The sequence below is a fragment of the Mustela nigripes genome, chromosome 1 (genome assembly GCF_022355385.1).
Source record: "Mustela nigripes isolate SB6536 chromosome 1, MUSNIG.SB6536, whole genome shotgun sequence".
Lineage (NCBI taxonomy): Eukaryota > Metazoa > Chordata > Mammalia > Carnivora > Mustelidae > Mustela > Mustela nigripes.
The window spans coordinates 41,638,963-41,651,269 of record NC_081557.1 but is presented as its reverse complement, the minus strand read 5'-3'; the positions used below and the strand labels follow the sequence as shown (position 1 = coordinate 41,651,269).

Below are 12,307 nucleotides of genomic sequence, written 5' to 3'. Positions count from 1 at the left end.
TTTGACAAAGGTTAGAAGGCAATTCACTGGAGAAAGAATAGTCTTTTCAACATATGATGCTGTAACAAGTGGATATTCACATGACCTTTGTATCCTTAGCTTATACTATATATAAAATTTAACTTGAAATGGATCATAGACCCAAATAAAAAGCCTAAAAATATAAAACTTCTAGAAAGAAATATGGAGAAAAAAATCTGTGACCTTGGTTAAACAAAACTTTCTTACATATAATACCAAAAGTATAATCCATTTTTTTCCCTAGGATTTTATTTTTAAGCAATCTCTCTACCCAACATGAGGCTCAAACTCACAACCCTGAGATCAAGAGTCTCATGCTTTATCAACTGAGCCAACCAGGCACCCCATTTTTTAAAAAACATTTGATCTATTTTTTTTTAAAGATTTTATTTATTTGACAGAGAGAGAGATCACAAATAGGCAGGGAGGCAGGGAGAGGGGGAATCAGGCTCCCCACCAACCAGAGAGCCCAACGCAGGGCTGGATCCCAGAACCCCGAGATCATGACCTGAGCCGAAGGCAGAGGCTTAATCCACTGAGACACCCAGGCACCTCTGATCTATTTTTTTTTAAACTGATAAATCAGGCCTCATCAAAATTTAAAATGCTGTTCTTAAAAAAACCCTGTTAAGAAAACAAAAAGACAAGCCACAGAGTAAGGGCAATATATGCAAATCATAGATAAAGGACTTGTATCCAGAATATATAAACAACTTTCAAAACTCAATAAAAATTAAACAAATAACCCTAAAGGGGGGGGGGGGCAGAGACATTTCACTGGAAAAGATGAAATAAATAAATGGCAAATAAGCAGATGGAAAAATGTTCAATATCATCAGTCATCAAGAACACCCAAATCAAAACCACACTGAGATATCACAACAAACCTATTAAAACAGCTAAAATTTAAAAGAATGATCATACTCAATGTTGGCAACAATACAGAGTAACTATAGCTCTCATAAACTGTTAATGGGAATATAAAATGTACAACCAACCACTTTTTTGAAAGACAATTTGTCAGTTTCTTTAAAAAAGTCAACATACAAACCCACATGATCCAGTCATTCCACTCCTAGGTATTTATGCAAGGGAAAGGAAAACATGTAAACAAATGTTCATAGCCCAAATGCCCACGAACAGGTAAATAAACAAACTGCAGTAATAGCCATACAATGGAATAATACTCAGCACTGAAGGGAATGTGAATGAACCTCAAAATAATTATGCAGAGTCAAAGAAACCAAACTAAAACACACACACACACACACACACACACACACACCCCACAAAAACATACTGTGTGATTCCATTTATATAAAATTCTAAAAATGAAAACCCTATAGTAAGAGAAATCAGAGCATTGGTTGCCTCAGGATTTCAGGAAAGGATGGAGGTATTACAAAAGAAAACTTCTGAGGGTGATGAGTATATTTGCTTGTCCATGATGTAAATATATACATATGCCAAAATTTTAAATATGTGCAGTTTTCCTTATATGTCATTTATACTTCAGAAAAAAAATTTTTTAAGATTTTATTTTTTTATTTGTAAAAAAGAGAGAGTGAGCACAAGCAGGAGGAGCTGCAGACAGAGGGAGAAGCAGACTCCTGGCTGAGCAGAGAGCTCAATGTGGGACTCGATCCCAGGACCCCAGGATCATGACCTGAAGAGAAGGCAGAGACTTAACCAACTGAGCCACCCAGGCATCCCCCAAAAATATTTTCTTAAGATTTTATTTATTTAGGGACACCTAGGTGGCTCAGTCGGTTAAGCAGCTGCCTTTGGCTCAGGTCATGATCCCAGTGTCCTGGGATAGGGTCCCGCATCCAGGTCCTTGCTCCTCGGGGAGCCTGCTTCTCCTTCTGCCTCTGTCTGCCGCTCTGCCTGCCTGTGCTTTCTCTCTCTCTCACTCTAACAAATAAATAAATAAAATGTTAGAAAAAAAAAAAAAGATTTTATTTATTTGAGAGAGAGAGAGCACATGAGCTGGGGAAAGGCAGAAGGAGAGGGAGAAGGACAAGCAGATTCCCTGATAAGCAGGGAGCCCAACTCGGCACTTGATCCCAGGATCCTGAGATCATGACCTGAGCCAAAGCCAAACACAACAAACTGAGCCACTCAGCTGCCCCTCAACTTCAAAAATTTTAAAGAATAAGGCGGGTCCCCACCTGCGACCACTGTGAGCTCTAACAGGTTCATACCCTGGACCCATCTGTGGGAGCCTGCCTACAGGCTGGGAGAAGGAACGAGCTCATGTGCACCTTCTCACCACACCTCCAACCCTCATGTCTGTAGCAACTCTAGGTTGGTGTGAATCATGTGCCAAGTTGGACAATTAAGGAAAAATAATTTAAAGAGAACGAACAAAAAAAGCTGGTAACTCTCCTGGCATTTCCTAGAGTCATATAAAAACATCTCAGTCGTTGGGCCTTGATGTTATCCTAGGTCAAGTCGCATTCTCTCTCTGGGCCTCCCTCACTTCCTCCCACCCTTGCTCTCATTCAACAGAACTTATTCAGTGTCCAAAACGTGGCAGGTGCTATTCCAGGCCCTGCAGACACAATGGTGAATCAAAGGAACACCTTGATCTATAAAGTTAGCAGGTAAATAGAATTGATTTCCATTAAGATCCCTTTTAAATGCAGATCTTTTAAAAGATCTCCAAAAAAATCCTTTTAGCTAATTGAACATAATAATTAAAAATTTTAAAAATTAAAATTTGGGGGCGCCTGGGGGGCTCAGTGGGTTAAAGCCTCTGCCTTCGGCTCACGTCATGATCTCAGGGTCCTGGGATCGAGTCCCACATCAGGCTCTCTGCTCAGCAGGGAGACTGCTTCCTCCTCTTTCTGCCTACCTCTCTGCCTGCTTGTGATCTCTGTCAAATAAATAAATAATTTTTTTTTAATTAAAATTTTAAGCAAAAAAAGAAGACCCTTTTTGTTACGTTTTTACCATTTTCTAGTCAGATTGCTTCAAGAAGCTGAGGTGTGAGATATAAGATGGAGTGAGGTGACTAAACCAGTAGTCCTCCAAGCTGGGGATCTGAGACCAGTGGCAAGAACCCTGCCCTAGCATATTTGGAGTACATCTCTCTAGGGATATACTAAATATTGCCATTATTCCCAAGAGCAGAGCATAGAATCGCTGAAGGGTCTGTGACACCCATTTTTCTGAAATGAATCACACAAATGAGGGTTAGCTGACCCTCCTTCCATATCCCAAACCCCACATTCTAATAGGCCCATAAGAATATGTGCTCTGGCCACAAGTGAGACCAGAGTAATTTAAATCAGTATGCTGCAGTGTTGGGTGTTCAACAAATAGATTACAGATGGGCTGAGAATTGACTGCCTAAACCCTCGCGGGGATGGGCAAGGCCTCAAGGGACTAGAGCTTCTCACTTTATAGCCTCTAGCTATACACAAACTCCTCCCTTTATTTCAGTGAATCAAATATAAATTTTTCATTTTCAAGTGTAACACAACATGAAAAGACTGGGAAGTCCTGATTTAAACTGATGGCTTGGGGGATGTTTCTCTAAACTGACACTCTTTAAAAAAATCTCCATCAAACTTCCCAGGACCAAAATTTAGGCAGGGTTCAGTAATACAAAGCCTGATGTGTTCCAGGAGGCAAGCATGACTATGTCAGACTAAGCCACTTGCACTGGCAACATGCCCTCAAGCTTAGCCAAGAGGACTGTCATCTTAATGAAAAGCCTGAAACAAGAGTTGAAGGGTAAAAAGAGAAGGCTAGAGAACATAAGTTTGACAAAGCTAGGACTTTGTCCAAATTGTCACCAGTTTTGGGGTGCCTGGGTGGCTCAGTCGGTTAAACAACCGACTCCTGACTTCAGCTCAGGTCATAATCTCAGGGTTGTGAGACAGAGGCCCACATTGGGCCCTGTGCTCAGTGCAGAAACTGCTTGTGATTCTATCCTCCTCCCTTTCTCTCCCCCTCTCCTCTTCTTCACACTGGTGTGCAAGCACACACACCCTCATTCTCTTGCTAATAAATAAAATCTAAAAAAAAAAAAAATGTCACCAGTTTCATCTTCAAAACTAGAAAAATGCCTGGCACATTCATTCACCCAGTAAAAATTTGTTAACACTTACCATATGTTGAGCATGAACAGTTATTATACAATTTGGTAAATGAATGAACAAAATATACAAAAAGCTTTCAACAAGGACACTGAACAACCCACAAGGAAGTGAACACACTACTTAATGTGACACCTCAAATGAGACTATTCACTAGCTAAGCTGATCTAGGGAGGGCCTCTATAAACAAAAAGGTCTTTTCATTCACACAAGCAGTGAACAACTTTTAACATCTGTATGTGCTAGGCCAATTCTAGCAGATTAGGGGCAAGAAAATGAGCAAATAGTCTCTGCTCTTAAATTGTTCCCTAATAATAACAGCTCAAACTAGCAGAGATTACAGAGAAGAAGCAAGAACAAAGCAGCACAGGAACACAGAGGGGGAATCCACTGACTCAGCGTGAGGTCATCAGAGCAGACTCCTCGGAAGAAGAAACATTTCAGCTAAGTTTTTGTGACAAATACTGTCCAATGCCTAACCATAACTCATTCACCCCTTCTTTCTTGCTAATAGAGCCCTGATATTGTTTACAGTAACGTCACAACCAGTTCAATACTTACTTTCACAGCCTCCCTTGCACTTAAGGATAGTCATATAACATGGTCATGGTCTACCAAACAACAGAAGTTGTTGGGAATTTCTGGGAAAGCTTTAGTTTTCTGATACAAGAGGGAAAATACCATTGGTATCAACCTTCCCCTCTTCTTGCCCTGAATGTGAACATAAAAAGCCTCTTGTAACCATGAGGCAACAAGTATGAATATAAAAGTCAGAATGTTAAGGATTAATTGGGTGAAAAGACAGAATTTCAGTTACTGATTACACTGCTGAGCAACTGAGCCAACATCGAAAACCACTAATTCTGCATTTCTTACTAATTTGAGAAAAATAACCCCCATCCGTCTAATCCAAAGGTGATTAAATTCTTGATTACTTATAGCAGGATCCATTCCTAACCGACACAATGTGAAAGGAGAAGTTTGCCAGGCAAAAAAATGGGAAGGCTATGGGAATAATTTATGCAAAAGCAGAAACGGGGAAAGAAGTTGGCATGTTTAGTAACAAGGACACTAGTGACATAATCCAACAGGCAAGTATAGCACCAAAAAGGCCTCACCTGCTTCATCCACAGTGGTACACTTCTGGTACATGGATGTGCGGAGAGTAGGTGTCCGCACATTCAACAGCCTGATTTTGTCCACTCGGGAATCAAACACCCGTAGTACAGGGTCTTTATCGTCATCGTCATGACACATGATTTTGTTGTCAATAAAAGAAGCAAACATCTGGGTCTCTAGGAATCTTGAGAGGAAGGGCAGGTATGGCTCAGGCTGGTCTGATAGAAAAGACGCCTGGTGGGACCAAAAGGAAACAGTCATTGATAGGGAAGAGGGAAGCTGGTCTATCAGCCTTGACCAGCAAAGGCAACCCACCCAAGGGATCCAGTAGGTTAATATTTCTCTGAAGTTTCTTAGGTCTTTATGAAAAGCAAACAGAAAAATCTCTTCATGGTTTGGTTTTTTTTTTAACACTCATAATTTCAGATCTCCTAAAACTCTGACACATTAGCCCAAACTTACTCAGGTAACCTACTGTGGTGACCAATCATCCCAGAATTCTCATGCCCAACCTGCAAGTTGCACCTTAGCCTAAGAGAGCTCTCGGACTCACGGTAAATCACCTGACAGTAATAACCAGCGCTCTAAAGCAAGATCTTATATTCCCATCAACATCACAAGGATTATGAACTTGTTTCCAGCATATAATGCAGGAAAACCCATCTTCAGTTAAATCTTCAAGAGAGTCTAGAATGGGGCGCCTGGATGGCTCAGTGGGTTAAGCCACTGCCTTCGGCTCAGGTCATGATCTCAGGGTCCTGGGATCGAGTCCCACATCGGGCTCTCTGCTCGGCAGGGAGCCTGCTTCTCTTCCTCTCTCTCTCTGCCTGCCTCTCTGTCTACTTGTGATCAATCTCTGTCAAATAAATAAATAAATAAATAATCTTAAAAAAAAAAAAAAGAGAGAGTCTAGAATGTTTTCATTCCTCACCACCTCCCTAGCAGGATTACTCACTTTATCAAAGTTTTGCATCTGCTCCCTGTTGGTAAACCAGGACTCCTTATCCTGGCTGGGCTGAATGACAAACACCTCATAGTCTGCAAACATCTGAGTAAAACGATTTGCAAAAACTTCACGGATCTGAATGTTTAGCTGGTAAATCCTGAGTTCTTCCTCATCACACTGAACCTTCAGATCCTTATTGCTGCTGGGGTCTTCACGCACTTCCAGCTACAAAGAAAGAAAAAAACAGTTGAAAATATAAGCTTTTTCTTTATCCCCAAAAAACGCAACTCATCTGTCCCCTACCATCCCTTATTCCCCTCCTAACTCCCTCCACACCCGCCCTACTCCCCCACCCTGCAATGGTCTTCATAGCAAATGGAGAAAAGAAACAAAGGGAAAAGAACAGGAGAGGGGAAGGGAGGGGAGAGGAGGGGAGGAGAAGAGAGGAGAGGGAAAGAAGGGGAGGGGAGGAGTGGAGAGGAGAGGAGGGGAGGTGAGGAGGGGAGGGGAGGAAAAGAAGGAGAGGGGAGGAAAAGAAGGAGAGGGAGAGAGGAATTCTGACATGCAGAAGAGAAAAATGAGAGTGTTGGCACTTGCAGGTACCCAGGAACTCAATGATAATACAGATAAGATCATTATGGGCAGAGATTCAGGAATAGAGGAAGGGCTACCACTTATCTCAAGGATCATCGAAAGGAGGAAATCTGGAAAGTCAATGAGAAAATGATAATGCAAAGCAACAAAGTCAGACTCTGGCTCTCCCTTCATCTCTTTGATTTTCTCCCCCACATCACATTCTTCTCTTTCTCCCTAAGAATTTCTCCTTACTGTGTCTGTTTTAACCTCTCTAAATATTTCTCTGCTCCTCTTTAGCCATGATTTTTTTTAAATATCTGCTTTACTAGGGTGTCTGGCTCATTGGGTTAAGCCACAGCTTTCAGCCCAGGTCATGATCCCAGGGTCCTGGGATGGAGCCCCACATAGGGCTCTCTACTCAGCAAGGAGCCTGCTTCCCCCCGCCCAACGCCCCCGCCGCCACGCCCCCGTCTCTCTGCCTACTTGTGATCTCTGTCAAATAAATAAATAAAATCCTTTTTTAAAAATCTGCTTTACTAACTAAATAGAACAGGAAAACGAAATGTTTCACATTTTAGCAAAAAATAAAAAAAATAGCCCAACAAAATGATTACATTGGCCATTCTGTTTATATGTAATTTACAAAAATAACTTAACAGTGAGAATTGGGGAGGGTGAAGAGATGGGTAAAAAACTACAGAAAGCTAAAAAAACAAAAACAGAAAACAAAAAACTACAGAAAGTTGATAGTCTCATCAAAGTCAGGAAACTTCAGCCTGGAAAAAGCAAATGACTAGCATTCAGGAGGACCAGGATCTAGCCTCTGCTCAATTACCAGACATTTAACCTTGGGCTCTCTAAGCCTTGGTTTCTTGATCTATAAAACAGTGTTAAGAAAACCTGCTCTGCATGCTATAGATTGCTGTGAAACTGACAGGGCAATGGATTTAGAAGAGGTCTGAATACAAAGATTACCACTGTCCTCCCTCCAAGTCACTCTGCTATAGTGTTCACAAAAAATGACAGCAGGTTCTCCTTGATGCGCAGTTGAGAAGCTATCCAAATTCAAATTTAAACAGCATTTCTTTTTTTTTTTTTTAAAGATTTTATTATTTATTTGACAGAGAGAGATCACAAGTAGGCAGAGAGAGAGAGAGAGAGGAGGAAGCAGGCTCCCTGCTGAGCAGAGAGCGGATGCGGGACTCCATCCCAAGACCCTAGATCATGACTGAGCTGAAAGCAGCAGCCCAACCCACTGAGCCACCCAGGCGCCCTAAACAGAATTTCTTAAGATAATGTTCGCCAGAGCTGAATCCAGAGTCTCCCATCCAAAAGCATTCTTCCACTGCTCACAAATAAGCCTTTCCCTGAACTAGGTGCTTTTTTATCTCATACTATATTTCACCAGGGCAGCCCCCTAGTACAGCCCCCTAGTACAGACCATACCTGTCACAAACTCACATACAGCATCTTACCTTTTCCAGGCTCACCCCAGTCCTCTTGACCAAGGCCTGCAGGCGGGCAATAGTTTCATTCTCCTTGAGGAGCTCATAGGACTGCAAAGGGGAGCCTGCAATGTTCCCATTCCTCTTGTCAGAGACAAGCTCAGAGGCCCGGAGCCTCTTTAGCTTGGAGGCACTCTCACTGCAATGAAGGTTTCCTTCAGGGGGAATGCCAAATGCCATGAGAATCTCAGAGACTTCCTGGACAAACTCCAACTTGTTGGGAAACTGAGGCAGGTCCTCTGGCAGCTCAATGAAGTGGTTGTCAATGTCCACAAAGCAGAGGTTAGCCTGGCAGTCAAAACAAGAAGAGTGTAAACAACCTGAGAGCATGATGAATATAATATATATATATCAGAAAGGATAATGAATAAGACAGAGAAGAGGAAATATCTGATACTGGCATGTATGGGATACAGTATAAAGAAGATGGGGCTCAGGAGGGAAACTGACCTGAGTTCCAATCTTCCCCTGCCACTTTCTAGAGTAAGTTCCTTAACCTTTCTGATTTGGTCTCCTCAGTTATAAAATGGAAAGAAAGAGATAAAAACACTTACCTTAGAGAGTGCTAAGGATTCTGTGATGACATAGATATTGAGCACCTAGCACAAAAGTCACACCTATAACAAATGCCTATAAAATGTTTGTTGCATTCATGAATTCTTATAGTAGTAAAGAGAACACCAGGAGTGAATCAGAAAGTCTAGGTTCCAGATCTGACTCTAGCACTATCTCCCTATATGACCCTAGCATACCATTATCCCTTCTGAGCCTTAGTACTAATTTGTTAGATTTAGTGGCTGGTCTTAATTATTTCTGTGCTTTGTTCTGGCTTTGAGGTTGCTTCTGAGAGGATACAGAGACAGAACTTTCATATACTGCTGGTGAGGTAGGTAATATGGATTAACAAAGAACAACTTGGCAATATCTATCTTACTTGCTCAAAGTCATACAGCCAGTATGTAGAACTGGGATTTGAGCTGAGCTAGCCTGACTTCAGACATACGCTCAAGCTCTTAACCCTCCATTCTTCTCCTTAGAGGTCCTTTTATAGCTCCTGTCCCTACTGGTATTTCCTTATAGCTATAAATTAGAAAAGCTTTTTTAAAAAAATATTTATCTTACAACCATGAACCTGTCTTGCCAAGACAACTATCATTTCCTTCACTGCAGTGCATTATTAAATGCTTAATAGTGCTTCTGTTTCAAGATAAAACCAAAGAGAGATACAAACCATAAGAGACTCTTAATCTTGGGAAACTGAGGGTTGCTGGAGGGGTAGGGGTGAGGGCACGGGGTAACTGGATAATGGACACTGTGGAGGTTATGTGTTGTAATGAGAACTGGGCATTATATAAGACTGATGAATCACAGACCTGTATCCCTGAAACAAGTAATACATTATACGTTAATTTAAAAAAAAAAAAAAAAAGTTTGAGAACCGCAGACACACACACACACACGCACACAGAGTTGTTTAAGTCTGCTAAATAATCCAAGAAATATAGACAAAATATTTTTTACCTACTAGATTGGCAAAGATCTACAAGATTTATAAAGTCCAATGCTGGCCAAATTACTAGAAAACAAACAAGTCATACACTGTTACTAGGAATATAAACTGAAAACTTTCTGAGGACAATCTTAAAGACATTTTCTTCTGGGCAATCCAAAAACTAGAACATTACCAATACTTTATCTACCTATAAGCACCTCCCCAATCTTATCCTCCAACCTACACATTCCCAACCCCAGATAACCACAATCCAGAATTCTCTATTATCTTTTTGCCCTTTGTTAGACAATTTATCACATATAAATGCCCTTAAATGTCAGCTTGTTTTTTAAATTTATGAAAGGATTGCTATTCCATAAGCAGTGTTGTGGTACTACTTTTCTTCACTCAACATAAGGTTACTAACATTCAGCCCTTTTCTTATATGTAGCTGTATTATATTCATTTGCACTCTTGTATAATATTCCACTGTGCGGATAGAGCACAATTTAATCAATTTTCCCATTAAAGGGCAGTAAGTTCTTTCCTATTTACTGCTTTGACATTTTTAAATGGTTTCTGGGACACGTGTGCAAGATCTTCTCCTGGGTGTACCCTACGAGTGGAACTGCTATATTGTAAGCTCAGCAAATATCCAACTTTATAAGATAATACCCAGCTGTGTCCAAAGTGGTTATAACAATTTATATTTTTACCAGCAATCTACTGATCAAAATCCTACCAAAACTGGTTATCATCAGATTTCTTAATTTTGTCACTGAAATAGGTGCATTTAATTTATACTTCTCTGGTTGCTAGTGAAAAAATGTGCATTTTTTGTGCAATATTTGCTCATGTCTTTAGTCCATTTTTCTAAGAGGTGGCTTATCATCTTACTGGTTTGTACAATTTCTTTACAAACTCTTGATGCTAATTCTTCGCGGGTTATACATATTATATATCTTCTAGGTTTTATCATCTTTTCATTTTTTTTTTAAAGATTTTATTTATTTATTTGACAGAGAGAGATCACAGGTAGACAGAGAGGCAGGCAGAGAGAGAGAGGGAAGCAGGCTCTCTGCTGAGCAAAGAGCCCGATGCGGGACTCAATCCCAGGACCCCGAGTTCATGACCTGAGCCGAAGGCAGCGGCTTAACCCACTGAGCCACCCAGGTGCCCCTCATCTTTTCATTTTAAGATGTCTTTCTCTTAATTTAAAAAATCATACTTATACTCTGGTTTTTCTTTAGACCACATAAATGTTCCACCTTTTACTAAAAAAAAATCAAATTTATCTCTTTTATTTTAGGGATAGTGCTTTCTGTATCTTGTTTACGAAGTCCCTACCCAAAGGTCAGAATATACTTGATATTATCTTTAGAAGATTTAAACTTTTGCTCTTGATGTTTTTAACTTTTTAATCCATCTCAGGTTGATTTTGTTATGCTGGAAGGTAGGGATCTTTTTACTTTTTTCCCTTTTGAACAATTTTTCCAGCTGCGTTATTATTAAACAGTCCCACCTTTGGGATGGTACCTCTATTGTATATCAAATTGCTGATCCACTGATCCTTCTATTTTCCTCTGTACCAATAAGTGTTTCAATCTATAAGAAGAGGTGGGAGGATGACATTAAGTCTCCTTAAATATAACTATTCCCCAAACTTTCAATCTATTAAAACTGCACATTTTAACATGTCCATGCATGCATTCATTCAATAAACACTTGCATTAACTACTCCATCTACCATTCCACAATCAAAGAAGAGAACTTTCCCATATCTAAAATACAAAGATTAGAAGAATAGCTTTAAAATTTGCTACTTTCTGGATCCAAAGGGGCACCTATACCCCAATGTTTACAGCAGCAATGTCCACAAGAGCCAAACTACGGGAAAGCCCAAATGTCCACTGACAGATGAATGGATAGAGATGATGTGGTGTACACACACACACACACACAATGGAATACTACTCAGCCATCAAAAAAAAAATCTTGGGATGCCTGGGTGGGATGCCTGGGTGGCTCAGTTGGTTGGGTGGCCGCCTTCAACTCAGGTCATGATCCTGGGTCCTGGGATTAAGTCCTGCTTTGGGCCCCTCGCTTGGCGGGGAGCCTGCTTCTCCCTCTGCCTGCTCTGCCTATTGTCCCCCCTGCTTATGTGCTCGCTCGCTCTCTCTGTTAAATTAATAAATAAAATCTCAAAAAAAAAAAAAAAAGGAAATCTTGCCATTTGCAACAACGTGGATGGAACTAAAGGATATTAGGCTAAGAGAGATATGACCATCAGAGAAATATAATTATCATATGATCTCACTCATATGTGGAACATAAGACAAAAAACAGATATAGGGGAAGGGAGGGAAAAATAAAACAAGATGAAATCAGAGAGGAAGACAAACCATAAGAGACTCTTAATCATAGGAAAAAACTGATGGGAGCGGGTTAGTGGGATGGGGTGCAGGGCGATGGGCATTAAGGAGGGCACATGATGTAATGAGCACTAGGTGTTCTATAAGACTGATGAATCACTGACCTCTAC

The 12,307-nt window shown here is 40.6% G+C and overlaps 1 protein-coding gene across 4 annotated transcripts in view; it reads right to left on the bottom strand.

Moving 5' to 3' along the window:
• Positions 1 to 12,307, bottom strand: part of DENND5A (DENN domain containing 5A) — a 97,235-nt gene that overhangs the window by 34,869 nt on the left and 50,059 nt on the right. For all 4 annotated transcript variants that reach the window (XM_059408620.1, XM_059408598.1, XM_059408604.1 and 1 more), the window contains 3 exons: positions 8,244 to 8,561; positions 6,202 to 6,417; positions 5,246 to 5,480 (listed from right to left, as the gene is read on the bottom strand). In XM_059408620.1, coding sequence (XP_059264603.1) covers positions 5,246 to 5,480; positions 6,202 to 6,417; positions 8,244 to 8,561 — 769 coding nt within the window. The remainder of the gene's footprint in view (positions 1 to 5,245; positions 5,481 to 6,201; positions 6,418 to 8,243; positions 8,562 to 12,307) is intronic.